General features: G+C 43.1%; 1 protein-coding gene across 1 annotated transcript in view; it reads right to left on the bottom strand.

Annotated features, from left to right (window-relative positions):
* ryr2a (ryanodine receptor 2a (cardiac)) overlaps nt 1-18373 on the bottom strand; it is a gene marked incomplete at both ends in the record, with an annotated part of 147965 nt that overhangs the window by 115757 nt on the left and 13835 nt on the right. Inside the window, 7 exons of the mRNA XM_084485587.1 lie at nt 2374-2470; nt 3579-3678; nt 4718-4830; nt 5063-5141; nt 5589-5663; nt 5965-5979; nt 14132-14152. Coding sequence (XP_084341713.1) covers nt 2374-2470; nt 3579-3678; nt 4718-4830; nt 5063-5141; nt 5589-5663; nt 5965-5979; nt 14132-14152 — 500 coding nt within the window. The remainder of the gene's footprint in view (nt 1-2373; nt 2471-3578; nt 3679-4717; nt 4831-5062; nt 5142-5588; nt 5664-5964; nt 5980-14131; nt 14153-18373) is intronic.

Genomic DNA, 18373 nt, shown 5'->3' with positions numbered 1-18373 from the left:
GTGCTGGACTTCACAGACACTTAACATTTCTATTGAGGCTACACATGAATAATTGTATCGGTTCCTGAACACCCGTCAAGCTAAACTTTTGATGACATACATTGTTTTGTCATTAGTTGAGATCAGTTTGAGCATCAAACAGTAATTTCAAACAGTAAATTTTTCAAATAATATCAATTATTAAATATAGAAGCACTTGAACTTTTGTATCAAGCACAATTAGTATTTTATTAACACACTTCTCCTTAACCACACTGCTGTTTCCCTCTGAGACAACAGGAAAGTGTAATTATTATAAGTTCTCTCCATCCTATGGGAGTTCTCCCTATCTCACTGCGGAGGGTGAGCGCTCATTCTGTCTCCTGGAGCCAATCAGCCTGGCCCACTTAAAACTGTAAAACAAGAGCAAACCTGTAGTACCATGACCTACATAGAGCTACGGACAAACTACAAGACTAGAACATGTTTCCCAGTAATGTGACTTTGGAAATGCCTAAAAACAAACGGCAGCGATTTTTTAAAAATTATTATTAATGACCTTTGAGGCATCGAGAGACCATGCTGATCTGCAGTTCACATTTTAGTTTCTCGCTGAATATCAGTCTGACCACGTAACGTTGAGATAAACTTTCAAAACCCGGACCACTCAGCACTAGGGTGCAGGGTTCATAAGGAGTCATGCCTGGTCTGGGATGTATGCTGTATCAACATTGATGACCCAATAAGTAAATCAAAATCATCTCTGATCAAAGCCTGTACGGCAAATTGCTGTTCATCTGTTTATGTCAGATACCACTGTCTTGATTTCTACGTATATGTACTTTATATCTTGCTATGATTGGTATGTATATCTAGAAGTGGTATATGTATATGGAAGTCAGTCAGATAAACCACTTTGTTTGTGATGCTTTTTCTCCTAAAACATTAACTAAACATTGGCCAAGGGATCTGAACAACCATCGGAATCTGCCTCCAATCTGCCTCCAATCTGCCTCTCCAGCTTCTGATCTCCAGAACTAGAATGGCTAGTGTTTTGGAGGCCAGTGATTCAGTGGCAATGACCCAGACTCTTGAGTTCTCTCTCCCGAACATCTTTTTAATGCCAGCCCTGCCATCTTCAAAGCCAGTTTAAAACATATATTTTTACTAAACACTTTTCCCCCGAACATATACTTCTGTCCTCACCTTCGGTATCCTGGCCGTCTGTATATGCAAATGATTCAGAGACAGTTTTTCATCTTTATCTATTATCTATGAGTGTTAAAAGGGTAGTTCGGAATTTTGGACATCGGATCTCATTTCCAAGTGAGCCAGTGTGTTATTTGTCATTGGAGACCGTTTTCAACACTTTTCATTCAGTCCTTCTAGTTGCAGAAATCGCTGGTGCTAGGCTAGCGCAAGTCGAGGGGAACTGCTAGCCTGCCAATAAAAAGTTTTACCCATTCCACAGTACACCCGAGGCAAACCAATTATAACGCCTGACTATCGATGTAAATGTCTGTGTTGATAGAATAATGTTAGAAATAAAACTATCCTTGTATCGCAATGATCGCATTACATTTTGAGGGACTACTTTCTCAGGAGCGGCAGAATTTCACTTTGCTCCGGTGTGGCAACCAATTCACTACAGCAGAACGTAAACAGAGAAGCGCACTCCAGATTCCGGATTATAAACTAAATGCAATGAGATGCAAGGGTAGTTTTATTTCTAACATTATTCTATCAACACAGACATTTACATAGATAGTCTGGTGTTATAATTGGTTTGCCTCGGGTGTACTGTGGAGTGGGTAAAACTGTTTTTATTGGCAGGCTAGCAGTTCCCCTCGACTTGCGCTAGCCTAGCACAGGTCCGATGTCCAAAATTCCGAACTACCCCTTTAAAGGCACTATACAATAAATTCAATGTTTATAAATGATTATTACACGGCTCTTCTCAATGCTGTGGAATGCTCCGTTCACTTGCATGGGCCTTCCCGACTTCTGGTGGTGAATGATTTTTCAATAATTGACCGTTGCTAAGCATATAATGGCTGCTGTCAAGGAAAGTGGATTTTTTGCCTCTGATTCACGTCTTTCTAAAAAGACACACTGTGTGAAGTTATTTTTTCATTTTGGCAAGTAGCCCTGTAATAAGCGGGATAATGTATAGAACGTCGCCGGTCATTATCGAAAATAAACTCCATCAGGGCGAAGCAAGACACCTCCGCAACGCGTCAGAGTCCGGTTCGCGCTGTCTGGGCTTATTTTGCCGATAATGACCGGTGTTCTATACATTATCCCTTACTTACTATTCCTTTTACTTGCAGTTACGGCACACAGGTCATTGATGTGCATGACCTGTGTGCTGTTCCTCTGCCCCATGTGACTGACCTCCTCTGCTCCTCCCCGTGATCACCGGATGCTACGGTCAAGCACTCGTCCATGTGTCCATGGAGAAGCCGCAGCACATCTCCCCCGATCAGGTAGCCTGCAACAGGGGAGCACAGCATCAGGACCAGGATCATCAGGACCAGGACCATCAGGACGAGAACCATCAGGACCATCAGGACCAGGACCACCAGGACCATCAGGACCATTAGGACCATTAGGACCAGGACCATCAGGACCAGGACCAGGATCATCAGGACCAGGACCATCAGGACCATCAGGACCATTAGGACCATCAGGACCAGGATCATCAGGACCAGGACCATCAGGACGAGAACCATCAGGACCATCAGGACCAGGACCATCAGGACCATTAGGACCATTAGGACCAGGACCATCAGGACCAGGACCAGGATCATCAGGACCAGGACCATCAGGACGAGAACCATCAGGACCAGGACCATCAGGACCATCAGGACCATAACCATCAGGAACATTAACACCATCAGGACCACCATAACCATCAGGACCATCAGGACCACCAGGACCATCAGGGCCATCAGGACCAGGACCATCAGGACCACCAGGGCCATCAGGACCAGGACCATCAGGACCACCAGGACCATCAGGACCATCAGGACCATTAGGACCATTAGGACCACCAGGACCATCAGGACCATCAGGACCACCAGGACCATCAGGACCATCAGGACCAGGACTAGAAACATCAGGACCATCAGGACAATCAGGACCATCATGACCAGGACCATCAGTTCCAAGATCATCAGGATCACCAGGACCATCAGGACAATAAGGACCATCAGGACCATCAGGAACATCAGGACCATCAGGACCCGGACCATCAGGACCAGGACCATCAGGACCATCAGGAACATCAGGACCATCAGGACCCGGACCATCAGGACCAGGACCATCAGGACCATCAGGAACATCAGGATCATCAGGACCAGGACCATCGGGACCAGGACCATCAGGACCAGGACCATCAGGACCCGGACCATCAGGACCAGGACCATCAGGACCATCAGGAACATCAGGATCATCAGGACCCGGACCATCAGGACCCGGACCATCAGGACCAGGACCATCAGGACCATCAGGAACATCAGGACCATCAGGACCAGGACCACCGGGACCCGGAGAGGTTCCACCAAACAAGTTAACAGAGAATATCAAAGGCAGGCTACCTTGGGCCACTTCACTGCCGGAGCAGATGGGGACCACACTCCATAGGGTCTGCTGGAAGGCTGCGTCCACGTGGAGGTGTTCATAACCGTAGGATAAGTGCTGTGATGAAAGAAAGGGAGAAACACACTAACACATTAGAGACACACACACACACACACGTGTATGTGTATAATGGCATTAAAAAAAAGTGGATAATGATTGTTCTTTCTAGATTGATGTTTGATTGTGTCAAGGTAAATAGAAAACAATACAAATCATCTGTTTGAAAAAATACTAGTTACTTATTAGAAATTGTATCTCGTTCTCAAACTCTACACAAACCGATGAATAAGCTAAAAGCCTGCCTTCGGGTTGATTGGCTGATGAGCACAACTGAATGTATTGAAGCAAACCTAGATGAATGTTGAATCAGTCCAGGGATTAATGTTTGTATTTGGGTTAATTGCTTTGCAATTAAAGCTATGAGAGTTTTGCTTGGGATGTTGAGTTCAAGACGAACTGAGCTTGTTCCTCTGGCCAATCCCTAGTCTTTCTGTAAATAAACGTTTCCTTTTTATTATTGTGAAACTAGGATGTAGGGCTACACTTTCTAAACAGCAAATGATTATAATCCAACAAACTCTTTGAAACCTATTAATGTACATACCCACATCATCCACTTTATTTAACTTTAATGCAAAGAAACAGTATATATCTTCTTAAGCTTAATATATTTGATTGCAGTACACTACACTTAAATGTCCTTTTCTCAGAAACATGCCAATATTAGCTTTGTTCATCATACTGTATCGCAACAAATAAACATGGATCTTTTTTGTAGGGACCCAAATTGTGTTTTAATATTGAGGACAGTTTATTCAGTCATGAAAATACCTCTGAATATTCTCGTGTCTGTGGACATTATTGCATTGTACTTGATGGCCTTGCTGCCCTGGCATGTGGCCTGTCCCCTAAAATGAAGAAGCTCCAGGCACAATATATAAAGATAAATATCTCTCTCTCTCTCTCTCTCTCTCTCTCTCTCTCTCTCTCTCTCTCTCTCTCTCTCTCTCTCTCTCTCTCTCTCTCTCTCTCTCTCTCTCTCTCTCTCTCTCTCTCTCTCTCTCTCTCTCATAGCGTATAACAGTAAAGCACATACCAGGTATCGTTCTGAGGAGACACTGACTAGGATGAGGTCATCACCAACTCGGACCTTCTCTCCCTCCGACCGCTGTTTGGAGGCTGGATGGATGGTCCACCAGCAAGCCTCACCTAGCCACACACACATTTGGTCGCACACACATTTGGTCACACACAAAAAGACACAGAGCACTCGAAGCCCTTATATTATATTTAGAACTTTGTTCAATGGAAACTGTGTGCATTGTTTGTTATTGTTATTTGTATTTATTGAGTACACTGTCTGATGTTGCACTGGACAGAGAGAGAGAGAGAAGAGAGAGAGAGAGAGAGAGAGAGAGAGAGAGAGACTGTTATATTATACCTGTAGTGTCTTCTTGCAGTCCCACATCAAAGGCCAGTTTATCTGTTGATGAGCGGGAGGTGGACAAACAGCACAAGTACTGCAGAAAAGAAATGATTACACGAATTATGTGTTTGTCAATGAACCCTACTTGACTGACCCTGACTGTTTATGACTTTATACATTTATTCTCCCCGTGGTAATATTGAATAAAATGAATGAATAACAATCCGTTATTCTTCATCACTGTAGGATTACCAAGCTAAGGTCAACATTGCAGAGCATACCAATCATCGTAACATCATTTTTTAAAATATATATATTTAATATTACAATTATTATTAGGATCATTATTAGACAAAGAAGGTGTGGATCTCTTAAACTCAAAAACATACTTCTGTAGGGTTTTCAGTTAAAGAAGATCACTGTTTATAATTAGTTATGGATAATTGTAAGAAAAATGAATGTTCATGCATAAAAATGTTCATGTAGTAAAGGTAAAGATCCTTTAAGAAGTATTGGAGCGAAAGTATCGTCCACTACTGACCATCCCACTGTAGGAGTGTCGTAAGAGAACAGCATGTCCATAAAGTAAGGTGCGATGTCCGCTTCCCTGGGCTGTCTGGAAACACAAGATCAATGCAGAGTAGAGCCAAGAGCGCAACGAGTCAAAGAGCAGAATGGGATGAAACACACTCATTTTGTCACAGATTTGATGATCACATTTGAATGGCCTTTGTATTAATTGAGATGATCAAACAGTCCCTGTGGGTATGTTATGGTACATTTGTGTAATGCAAACCCTTTCAATCAGGTTAAATAGTGTACTTGGAAATTACTTCATTGTTTGCTAGATAGTCCCATAGAACAGAGGGTAAGTGGAATGGTACGTGTTAATTTTTACAATTCAAAACTTATCTTACCTTCATCATGAATTTCTGCCGGAGTGCATAAAACAAGAGAATGAATTTTAAAATCCACTACGAAATGTATTATTGGAGTATAGAATCAGTAATGGGTCTAGCATGCAAGCGAATTATTGGAGAAACATAGTGACACTTTAATAAATGTTATAAGAACCAGAAGTATTTCACATTTCCATACATAATTAACAATTAGGGAAGCATATGGATAAGCATATAGGTAAATCATATGTCAGTTCAGCACTGAAATTATGGAATTGTAACTACGTGACATACTGTACATCCATGTTTACATCAGCTCAATGCACCGGACATCACAACCGTTGTGATGTCCGCTGTGAAGCCTTGGACTCCACATTATGGGCGCCACCATTGGGGATGATTTGCAACCAGCAGCAGACACAATCCATATTTGGCACATTAAGATTCTAACTGAGCAAAGGAAAAGAATACTGGGTTTTATTACGACAATGAATTAGAACGTGTTCGGTCTTTCTACATCCAACCACCGCAAACCACTGGGTCAGGTCATGGTTACCGCTTGTTACGCTCCTGGTTACCGTTTGGTACGCTCCAAGACCCACACTCACACATTTACACACAACCTAGCTCTGGAGCTGACACTAACATCTATCATAGACATGGAGCTTTAGACATACACAGGGGATCCAGGTTCCTATCACTCCCTTTCTCCCCCAGTGCTTATAGGCTTCCTCTAACATTGGAACACTCTAACCTTGTTTGTTCACCGACATCCACTCTATCCTAGCCTACGTCATTCCACGCCTCTACCAGGAGAGTGAACGTGTTGGCCTTAACTATGTGGGAGAGTAACTTCCCCAGTCTCCCTAAGCCTAGAACCGCTCACTACTTAAAGAGGAAGGTCTTTGGTGATTCCGTTGGGCCATCTTATCCATCAGGGCTGTCTGTGAGCTGTACTGGGTCGCTGTACCTCAGTGTCATTCACAAAGACATAAAAGGACATTCCTGTAGGCTATGTTTGATCCCACTTCTCCTATCCAGCAGTCCAGTAGCCCTTGGTTCTACCAACCCTTTTAACCCTGTCCATTTGAGGCCACTTTCCGAAGAAGCACCTGGTCTGGAAGCCATGCAATGAGAAAGGAACAGACCCATCTCTGCTGAATATCAGAGCAGCAGCCAGAGGCTGTACTGGCCCTAGCCCACAGCTGTTCAACATGAAGATTATAGCTTTATAGACTCTGACACATTAGAAGCATCTATATATCGTTTGGACATCTTTGATACTAAGAGCAAAAACACACAACCACGTTAAATGTTTAAGAAGTCGCACTGAGGATGCACACACAGTGATGTGATTGATGTGATTGATTTCAGTTTTTCTCAAAAGACTTGAGCCTCGACTTGGCTTCCAAATAGGTGCAGTGTCAGTTCACACAGTACAAGGTGAACAACAAACCTGACAAGTTTGGAAACAAATTCTGGCCGGCATCTGATATGATACCAAATACTCAGATAACCCCCTGTTTTACCAGATATAAAAATATTTGTATCAGTCATTACTGGAGGTGGGAGTAAGTCACACATGTGCAAGTCAAAGACAAATGTTAATTCTTAACCAGCCAGTCTCAAGCAAGTCAGTGTGGTGTGAGAAACAAGCAAGAAAGTCAAGCATTAAGTCAAGCAAGTCACAGTACCAAATTCTGATGATCTAACCTAGTTTCCACATTTAAACTGGTTAAAAATGAAAAGTCATGAAAAGTTGAGCATTATTTTCAGCATTGACGAAAAATTTGGCAAGCTGCTTAAACTTTATAAATAGTACTGATATTTGATATTTTGTTCAATCAATAATCAATAGCAATCAATAGCAAGCCTCCTAAATGAACAGCCATGGAGAGTGGGGCTCTGAAATGGTTAAATATCCCTCTACCTCTAAAGGGTGTGCATAAAAAACTGTCCAGCGGTGGCCTCTGCTTGACTGCTGCGTCCTAGTAGGTTGCCAGATTGGCATGCATTACACTAGAAATCGAGTCTGGGAATCAAACGCATCTGAAAGCTCATGTTTATTTTCGCTGGCATGTATAATACACATTTACGAATGAGTCTGCTGATGTCAGGCAGCGTATATAGACTCTGACTGAACATAGATCTGCCTCCTGCCTATTACTTTACCAGTCAACAAACATCAAGTGGAAGATAAACAAAGACGTTCAGCACTCATGTGAGGTCTTAAGACTGTTTGTTGCTTGCTATAATCCAAAGTAGTTTCCCGAAAGCATCATTAGCCTACGTGGTTTGTTAAGTTCATCGTACAAGCATCATAGAGTTTTCACACCGTTTCCCAAAAGCATCGTTGCGTAATGAACGTTGTTAAAACCCTCGTAGCTAACGAGGGCTCCAGGGGCACTCGTAGAGCGCTAAGAGCATCGTTACTATAGACTCAGTGGAGTCACCAGCTGGACATTCCGTGGTATTGGATGTTTTCTATTAAAACACATCCAATACCACGGAATGTCCAGCTGGCGCAATTTTGCAATACCCCAAAAACAGTGGTTACCGCCGATATATTACTCGTAGACTACTGCTAGATTTAAACAGCAAAGACAGAGACATGTTAGAAGTCAACAAAAATATAATTTATTTATTTAAAATTCCAAAAATACATGCACAGCCGAAATGTACCGATCAAACGCCACGTCACAAGGCAACCCTATCACAAGGCATATAATAAAATCATATGAAACCATTGCTCGTGTGGAAGGTCGCTTGCGAGCTACACTTGCTGTCTCCCTCTGATTTTAATTCAACCATCGTGGTTAAAATGTCCTCATATTGATCAATGACAGAAGACTACTGAATCATGCTGAGACCAGCGGGTGTCAGAGAATTTCTGCAGGCGTTTTTTGTTGCGATTGTTTGCCATAAAGCACTGTAGGCGCTTCGGCAAGGCTGTGATGAAGTTCACTATTTATTGGACCGTGTTTAGACAGTTATGAACATCCCAGACCTTAGTGGAGTGCACAAACACCAAGTTGAGAGCGTGGTTTCTGCAGTAAAGACTGCTGCAGGAAACTGTGCTGCAATGCGTGCCTTTCCCGCTTACATTGCCCGCACCAGCATACCCCTGCCCAACAATATGGGCAGGATCTAGACCAGCAACAGCAATAGCCGTGTCAATGCCTCTGCGCTTGAATGATAATGAATTAATGGAATGTTGCATTTTTAATGTTTACACCAAAGATTCTAGACTAGAGAGTGCGCGCCAATCAATGAAACCTTATGCGGAATCAGAGAAAGTCTGCCCTCTTTGCAGCGCAAAGCAGGTTTAAAAAATCAGCACATTTAGATAAATACTATAGTTGTCACACAGACACATTTTTTATTAGCATATTAGAAATAGCATATGTCGGCCTAGGCCTAATCAATTGTGTAATCAAATAGTCTATTCTTTTCGTAGGCTACTCTGCTGTTGGCCTTGATCGGGAGATATTTATTTGCTGCCACAAAATCGAGTTTAATCTTACAACATTCTTGCGTCTCCACCTCCTACAGAGCCCATTTCAGCACCGTGTCAGTGGACAGTTACAAGCCTACGAACGTCGTAAAAGCAGTGCACGCGCGTTCATGTCTTACTTAAAGGTCTTTAAGGGTTAATACCAATGTATACATATATATATATATATATATATATCAGTGGAGGCTTCTCCAGTGAGGAGGGGGAGGAAGATCCTCCTTAACATAGTTGAGAATAAAAAGTGTAGATGCCCGGACTACTCTAATGAATTAATGCCCTTAAATATGACTACTTTAATGTCTTTGTATATGTAATATTCGTTTCTCTGGGTAAAGGGACATTAGCACCCCCTATCGCCTATTGAATATTACTTTGGGGAGGACGTTCCTCCCTCAGCCTCCATTGACTCCCATTCATTTCTCGGGAACTACTGGCGGACGGTGGATAACATGCAGGTCAATGGGAGAGAGGAGGAAAGTCCTCCTCTGAGTGGGTGGGACTAGCTAAGGGATCTGAATCGCGTCAACGTCTATTCACGAATAGGCTGGAGCCCTGGCTGCACTATGAACCAATAAGCAGGAGCCCTGGCTATGGAGCAGCCCGGAGGGAGGGTTTATCCCCTCAAGTCTCTAGGCTACGAGAACCAACAAACCCGCTCGTATGCCTCGTTTCCACCGAGCGGTGCACTACTGTTCGTTGCGGTACAGTGCGGCTCTGTTCGCTGGCGTTTCCACCGAGCGGTGCGGTTCGGTTCACTTATATTGGCGTTTCCACTGCCAAAAGTCCGCCAAAATAAACACACTGAGACCTTATTTTTCAGTACTCCACCGTTGGGTTACTAAGCCGTCTGAAAGGGTGGCGAAAACATTACACTCGCCATTATTCTGAAATCACTTAAAAAATATCCTTTTTGGTATGACCAGGTCACTGATATCTTTGCAACACAAACAGTGAGGAGGATTGACTTGATCTATAAATGAAGTCCCTCAATCTTATTTGGCATAACACCATGACCAACATTCTGAAACATTAACATCCACATTTGCCTCAAACAATGTTAGGCTTACAGCCCATGTCAATAGTTGTGAAATTATGTTGTTGTTGTTCTTTTTATTGTTTGTTACTCTGATCGTTCTGTTTAATATTGTGGAAAGGATGTTAGAGAATGATTCAGATCATGATGCATTTTAAATGGCATCACTTTTGGTATTGTGTCTTAATTTTTCTTAAAACAATTGTAGCTGAAAATAAACATAACCAAATTACAACCAATAGCTTCAGTCATTGAGGGCAAAAATAGGCCCAAAAGATTTTTTTATTTAGTAGGCCTGATTTGACTAATTGGCTTTGCATCCTTTCCTTCTGCCCTTGCAGTCCAAGACATGCTGCCCACCAGCTTTCAAAGTACAATGCTGCCACTGGTGGATTTATATCAATTTTATTCACATAATTATCCCTCCCTCCTATTTTGTAGTTCACCAAAACACCCTGAAACAACTTGATTCTCACATACTTATGCCACCATACACCACTAACAGTGCAAGCAGGCCAATGACAACCAAACATGCAGTCCTTCCTCCCTCACTATAAAAACCACCAGCCACCACTGATGGCAGCTGGTGATGACAGATAGCAGATAGCAGATGACAGATAGCAGTAGCTACCTCCACTTTTGCTCTCTCACTCTCTCCCTCCCCCCAACTCACAAAGCTTTCAACTTGACCTCATGTTTACCAGGAGCTGATCCTCACTGCCCCTCTCTCAAACTCCCAAACCTCCCTTTTTCACACACTGTCCCTATCCACTGCAACCGTTGCTTCTGTCTCCCTCTTACCGGTTTCAGCTCTCCCCTCACCTTCTCACTCCCTCTCACTCACTCTCCTCTATACTCTGTCCTCGTTCCTAGACACCTTTGTTGCCTTAGTCAGTGTGTGCTAACAGAACCACTCTAGGGAGGTGGAATGAGCGTGGTGCACATACAAGCACATCTTGCCTGGCAATCTCTTCTCTCCTCTTTTTCTGCCTCTCTTTCTGCAGCTAAAAGTTCTGTCTTTCAATCTTAAATTCAATCGTTCTCCCCCCTACTTATTCCCCCCAGTTCTCCGCCTGTGAATTTTGTCAACTACTAAAACAAAGATAGATGATGTACGCTCTTCATTCCCCCAGCCACCTGCTGTTACCATCTCTCCTCTCCTCAGCTCTTTTCACCACTCCCCTCCCAACAACCTGACCTCTCAAACCTATTCCCTCTCACCTTCTTCAGAAGAAGGCAGCCCCCTGCCTTCTTCCTTTCTTCACCCATCTCATCAACACATCTTTGACTACTGGTTGTTTTCTAACCCTAACACTTTTAAAGTTTTTTACTAATCTGAAGTAAAGAATTACGTGTATTTTTCAATCAATGCGATGTATTTTTCTATCAATATTGACAACTATGTGGTGCCTGCAACAAGGACAGCTAGGAACCTGGTTGTAGAACTGAACGACCGGCTTTCCTTGGCTCCCACATCGCTGCAACCTACCACTCATACAGATTCATGCTGTAAAACATAAGGAGGATACGTCCGTCCCTCAGCCAGAAAGCCACCCAGGTTCTGATCAGGCTCTTCTCATCTAGCGCCTTGACTTGACTGAAACTCCCTTCTGGCTGGTTTGCCTGCATGAGACTGCATCTCATCCACAATTCAGCAGGCTGACTGGTCTTTAACCTACCCAGATTCTCCCACACCACACCTCTCCTTCCCACCCTGCAATGCTGCCATAGCGGCTTGAGTACGACTGTAAACGGCTTCGGCCCATCCTACATCCAGGACGTGGTCAAACTCTACACCCCAGCCCATCCACCACGCTCCATTGCTTCCAAACTACCTGCTTTTCCATCACAACTGGGCGGCAGTGGCTCAGGAGGTAGAGTGGTTGACTAGCAACCGGAAGGTTGCAAGTTCGATCCCTGGCTCCTGCTAACTGAGGGTCGAGTTGTCCCTGAGCAAAACACCTCACCCTGACTGCTCCTGACGAGCTGGCTGTTGCCTTGCATGGTTGACACCGCCGTCTGTGTGTGAATGTGTGTTTGAATGTTGGCAAAAATTGTAAAGGGCTTTGAGTGGCCACTGACATCAGGACAGCTGAATCTCTACTCATCTTCCTTAAGTGGAAAAAGTATTAAAAAATTGCTCTTGCTTTTTATTTATATCGCTTGTATCTATATCTTGTTGCACTCATGGTTGAATGCACTTGAACAAAAGCGTCTTAATGTTATGTCATGTACCGTCTGACTGCCAATGCGGTAAAACTCCCCCAAATGCGTTCCCTGTCTGATTGAGGATTGAGGACACTGGCCACTGTAGTGCTATTGCTCCCCTGGGTCACTCTGTGTGTAACCACCAATCCTGCATGCCTGGAGCCGGTCAGCAGTGTTAGGGAAGCATACGCAGACCGGAACCCGGACCAAGCTGAGGGGCAGAATGGTAAAGGTCTGGGTCAGGGGCTAAGTCCCTGCTCTTCAACAGAGGCACACTACTGTTCCACAGCGGAACCACTCTCCCCCAGTCCAATGGAGAGTGGTTCTTTGAAAGGAACCACCCAGTGCCATTATATTTATTAATAGAATCCATTCTGACAGCCTCTCTTGCGTTCTCACAATGTCCTGTTACGACCCAAGAAACACATCCAAAGCCAAGCAGGACAGCCTGAGGGGGTTCTCTCCGAACATTGAAGGAGGTCAGATACAGGGCCAACAACATTAAGTCAGACCCATGTCCATGAGCTCTGTGACTGCAACCTCCAATCATCTGGCCCAACTGAGGACACTCCGACTCCCGTCTCCAGTGAAGGGAGATGGCAAGCCCATTTTCAATCCCCCGCCATCCTATAATTCTCAGGCCTCCCTGCTAAACTTTGGCTGGCCTTATTTAAAGTATTTAGTATAATGTTTCCACTCTAATACACTAACTTGATGTTTAATGACGGAGTTGGTGTGATGGTCTAGGAGGGCTTGAAGCAGTGGTATCCTAGGAAAGGTGTAAGCTCTCTGAGTCCCTAGGGGACATAGCTGCGCTATGTCATGTGTCATATGTCATTTAAAAAGCCAAGTCAAATTCAGCTTTTCTCCCAAGCGCTTTCAGCCCCTCTCTCCTTCTCCCTCACGGATGGGAGGACAAAGAGCACATGCTTGAGATACGCTGAACACCGGGCAGCATCCAGGCAGCATTCCAGCATAGATTCACACAGAGATCCTAACCTAGCAGCATAACTGTAATCATTTTCGATGGAAATTTTTTATAAATTGGTGGAAAACATGTTGTTTGTACTATCGTACAGAGGGAAGTTCAGATCATCATGTCAACGTCCTCAAAAAGTCTCTCTCTTTTTAAAAGCTGTTTCCACTGAAGTCAAACTGTTCTAATGTGATCAGACCCATAGGAAGTGTTCATAAGTAGCTATGTATGCATGGACATGGAATGATGGCGGTGGATGTGATAGGGGTTAATAACTGGGGCAGCCACAGTGTTTCATATCAGCTGGAACCTTACAAATCAGACAAATGTCACGTTTAAATGAGTAACACAAAAAGTATATTGATATTATTATCAATACAATGTGATTGTAGGATATGATAAAAGATGGTTATGATTAATGTGAAGTAAGTAAGGAAAAAAAGATCAAACCTACCCATTTTTCCACATCTACATGCTGTGTGGAAATGAGAGAAGAAAGAAAAAACAAAGTAAGTGTCCTTTCGTGTTTAACAAAGAAACAGAAACATCATCTATCAGTTAGATAGAGGGAAAACTGTTGGCAGGCAGTGGTCATGAAAATATGTCATTGTACCATTTTGAAACTTAACCAAAAGGTTGTAGGTTCCCTCCCTGCTCCCTCTCCCCTTACGACTATTGGCTATTGAGTTTTGTATTTCAAACAGCTTTGATTGACAGGCAAGATGGATTCCCCTAACCAATCAGGAAATAAATGTGCTGATTGTGGAGTGGTCTAAAATCTAAACTGGTTCATACAGAGGCATGTGCAGTCAACTCCAAACTGATCTTTTCACAGCGCATTTCACTCACTAGTAGCTGACGGATGGCTGTGCAGTTTGCCGAGTGGGACTTTAAAATGTTGCTGATCTAAGTGCCGCATTTTGCCTACTGCAGCACATTCACTACTGACCAGATTTGGCAGGAGCAAATAGAGCAAGAATGTCCTTTTGTTATCTGATCTGATTCGTATTCACTTGTATTCTGAACAGCCTAAGGCCTTTCCCATATGGATAAATCAATTGCTGCCCAGTCAAGGACAGATATTCATTGCAAAACGCAAACGTGTGCATCTGGATGGTTACAAGACACGAAAAAGATACATTAAATAATGAGAGCTTAGCACTTCAGAAGGGTCTCATGGAGACAGTTTGAATTGAAATGTCCATTAACACGGCAATCTATCTGAATCCGCAACGCACTGCTTACACTACACTGATGTGACATTTGGTGGGAATTAGGGGAAGGGAGAATAATTGGTGAATAGACGGTGAAAAGACGAGCATAATAGTAGTGTGAGGGAAGTTACCAAATAAACATGTGTGAGATCTAATTAGGAATCATAAAAAAGTAATACTGTTAAACAAATATTTTAATGTTTCCCACATGTCCCACATGCAATAAATAAAATCGTATCTTATCTTATCTTAAAATATTTTAAAACTTTAAAAGTAAAATCAAAGAAAGAAATCAAACTCAAAGTAAGCGTTGTTTATATCTACCATACTGAATTCATCCACAAATGTACTAGGATTCAGAAAGGAAAATTGAAGAGATATTAGAAATGATATATATAATTTATATTTTATATATATAATTAACATATATAAATTATAAATGATGGAAAGATATTCACAAATGATTTAATGTAATCTTAAAGATCCCATGGCATGAACATTTAACTTTATGAGGTTTTCTTACATTAAGTTGAGTTCCCCTAGCCTCCCTATGGTCCCCCAGTAGCTAGAAATTGCATTAGGTGTAAACCGAGAAGTAGGTGTCTTGCTCCTTCCTCCTTCTCGAAAAAAGGATCGCTGAAACACGTCGATTTGCGAGCTGGCCCCATATGACATCATATGGGGCCAGGTTACCTCCCCTTTCTCTACTTGGCCCACCCAGAGAATTTGGCCCGCAAATGAGACAATGAGTTAGGACCGTGCGAACGTGTGTGTGTGTGTGTGTGTGTGTGTGTGTGAATACACACACTGTAACACAAGTGTTCTTTGTTATTTGGATGACCATTCTGCTGTTGGTGTTATGGCGCATAACACACAACACAATAACGCAAGCTTGCATAAAACTCCCATTTGGTGAAAAGACTAGACTGCGTCGGGTTGTCTGAGGTCTCTGGTATTTCCACAACGAGATTCGTAGTGGGGGATATCTAGGCCATTGTTGAGAAGGAATTGGGAACCACGACATGGAGGAGAAACGGATTGTTGCCCAGGATTGTCCGCCGGAGGCCCGCTGCCCGGTAACTAATTACCCGCTGCCCGGTGGCCGGGGCTCCGGTGCCCGCTGAACGCTGCCCGTTGCCCGGGGTTGTCTCTCCGGGCTCTGCAGCCGGAGCCCGGAGCCGCCGCTACCGCAGCAACGGGCGACAACCCCGGGCAACAATCCCTTTCTCCTCCATTTCGCGGTTCAGTCTGTACTTAATATTGACATGGAAGTGGAAGCACCAGAGGCGTCTGAGAACCCGACACAGTCGTTTGAGATTCATAATATCATCCGGAGGCGCAAACAGCTTTTGACCATGATAATATATATTATATAATATATATATATCTAAATATAATATGATATTATTTAGATATAGAGCTCCAGGACTCCCGCCGGAGCACCCGGAGTGTTCAGTGTTCCACTGTAAACACTAGCGCATGGTACCGTGGCCGCAAGCTGCTCAGGGCCACACCCCCACCCTCCACCTTGACCCGCCTCTAAAAACGGGAGAGCTCATTGTGGGACTGGCTCGTAGTGGCTGTAACTCTGCACCAAGGCTGAATTTCTTGAACGTCTTCAAGTACTGTATTAGGGGCCCACTAACACCTATATTAAAGCATCCATAAAATAGCATGCCATGGGATCTTTAAACAAAATAGCAACAAATTAGACTTGAAATTTAACACATGTATTATTAAGACTTAACAATAATTAAGATAGATAATAATTAATCTTAACCCATGTCTGAGTATGACTTAATGATCCACAGTGGAACTACCTGGTATAACAGTGAGGAAAATGATTAGCTTATTACTGAGAACATTTTACAATGATCTGCTTTTGACACTTAAATTTACATTTACGAAACATTAATCTTCTAATCCCTACCTATTTTTTATTTATGTACAACAAAATCAACATAATGCTTTGAGCTGTTACAGTAACAGAGCAATAAACACGTTTGAATCATCTTGAAGAAATGTTACAACAACCATGATATTTAAATAACTTGGACAATATCGATAAAGACACATGTCCAAATGTTTTAGAAGTACAAAAAATGAGTCTTAATATAGAGTTGCAAACTATTGAATGAGACAGATGCAAACATCAGCATAGCTCTGGGCCCTGTTGCAAAGAAGATGGACACTGCTTAAAACACAGACGGGCTGTCCAAAGGAAGCAATGAAGTGAGACACTGACTCCAAACAACTGCCACAGTGTGCACGACCTCTGTGTTAAGGAAAGGCGGGCATTACACTAAGGAGCATGTTAGGAACCATTCGTATCCTCTCTATTAGCTAGAATCCATCACGTGGGAGCCGGATGGATAGAAAAAGGATAACAAAGCATGCAAGATTTCAATAAGAACATGGTCTGCCAGAGCTTGTCTGATGCTCTTGGAGAGGTTCCTAGCCCATCACACTGCTGGACAATAGCCAAAGGAGGATCACTCTATTCAGAAGAGGTCGAAGGCAAACCCCCTACAGGATGAATGATCACTCAAAATCCTGTCCCCTGTCACACAGTCCCATGTGTTACGACTCAAGATTACAGGAAACTTACAGCCCATCTCAGAGCCCAAGCAACTACCTGCAGCATATTCCTAAAATAATGATGCCGGTAAAACACAGATGGGATACTCAACCTATACAGCGTAGTGAAGACCAGCTCATGCTCCGTCCTAGCATGAAACAGTGTAGCGAATGGCTGTTTGCGGATGAGGGGAGTTATGATTAGTGGTTGTGCATTCTTTAATACGTCCATGTTTTGGAGATCACTCTTTCATAGAAAGTTGGAATCCAAAACTAAACTGTTGCGATACAACTGCACAGGGTTATGTAATCAAAAGCAACCTATATTCACGTACCAAGGTGCAATTTAACATTCGGCGCAGACTGCTTCCAGATGAACGATCAATACATATAACAGATAGTGGTAATTATCGATCTGTGAATGTAGTTTACCACTATGGATGCAGTAAGAGGACTGTGTGTAGAGTCCCTGTTCTCCATTAACACGGACAACGCAGCTTTTTAACAACCACAAGCATCTGCATTGGCAAATCTTTTTAGAGGACGATTGACAGCTCTAGTATATAAATAGTGTGTGCATGCCAAATGAAAGCTTTTGGGTGATTAACTAAACTCTGGATCTGTAATATAGATAATAAACACATTGAGCACTGTTTTGCTGGGGCAGAGTAATGGACATTTGTATAACACATGACGATTAAATGTCTTACCATTTCATGGAGCATATTGGACACGATATTGCTATGCTATGTAATGATCTGTATGTATGTGGGCAATCCTCGTCGTATGAGCTTCTCTTATATCTGCAGAGAAGATATGCAGTGCCTGCCCTACTTGGCCCATCCCCTGCCATGGTGCACTCCATGCAGGCGTGTTCACATGCTGATAACTAATCGTATGGTGAG

Source organism: Micromesistius poutassou, assembly GCF_964030765.1.
Source record: "Micromesistius poutassou genome assembly, chromosome: 21".
NCBI classification, from domain to species: Eukaryota; Metazoa; Chordata; class Actinopteri; order Gadiformes; family Gadidae; genus Micromesistius; species Micromesistius poutassou.
Note: the sequence above shows the minus strand (reverse complement) of the source record. Positions and strands in the feature narration are given on the sequence as shown.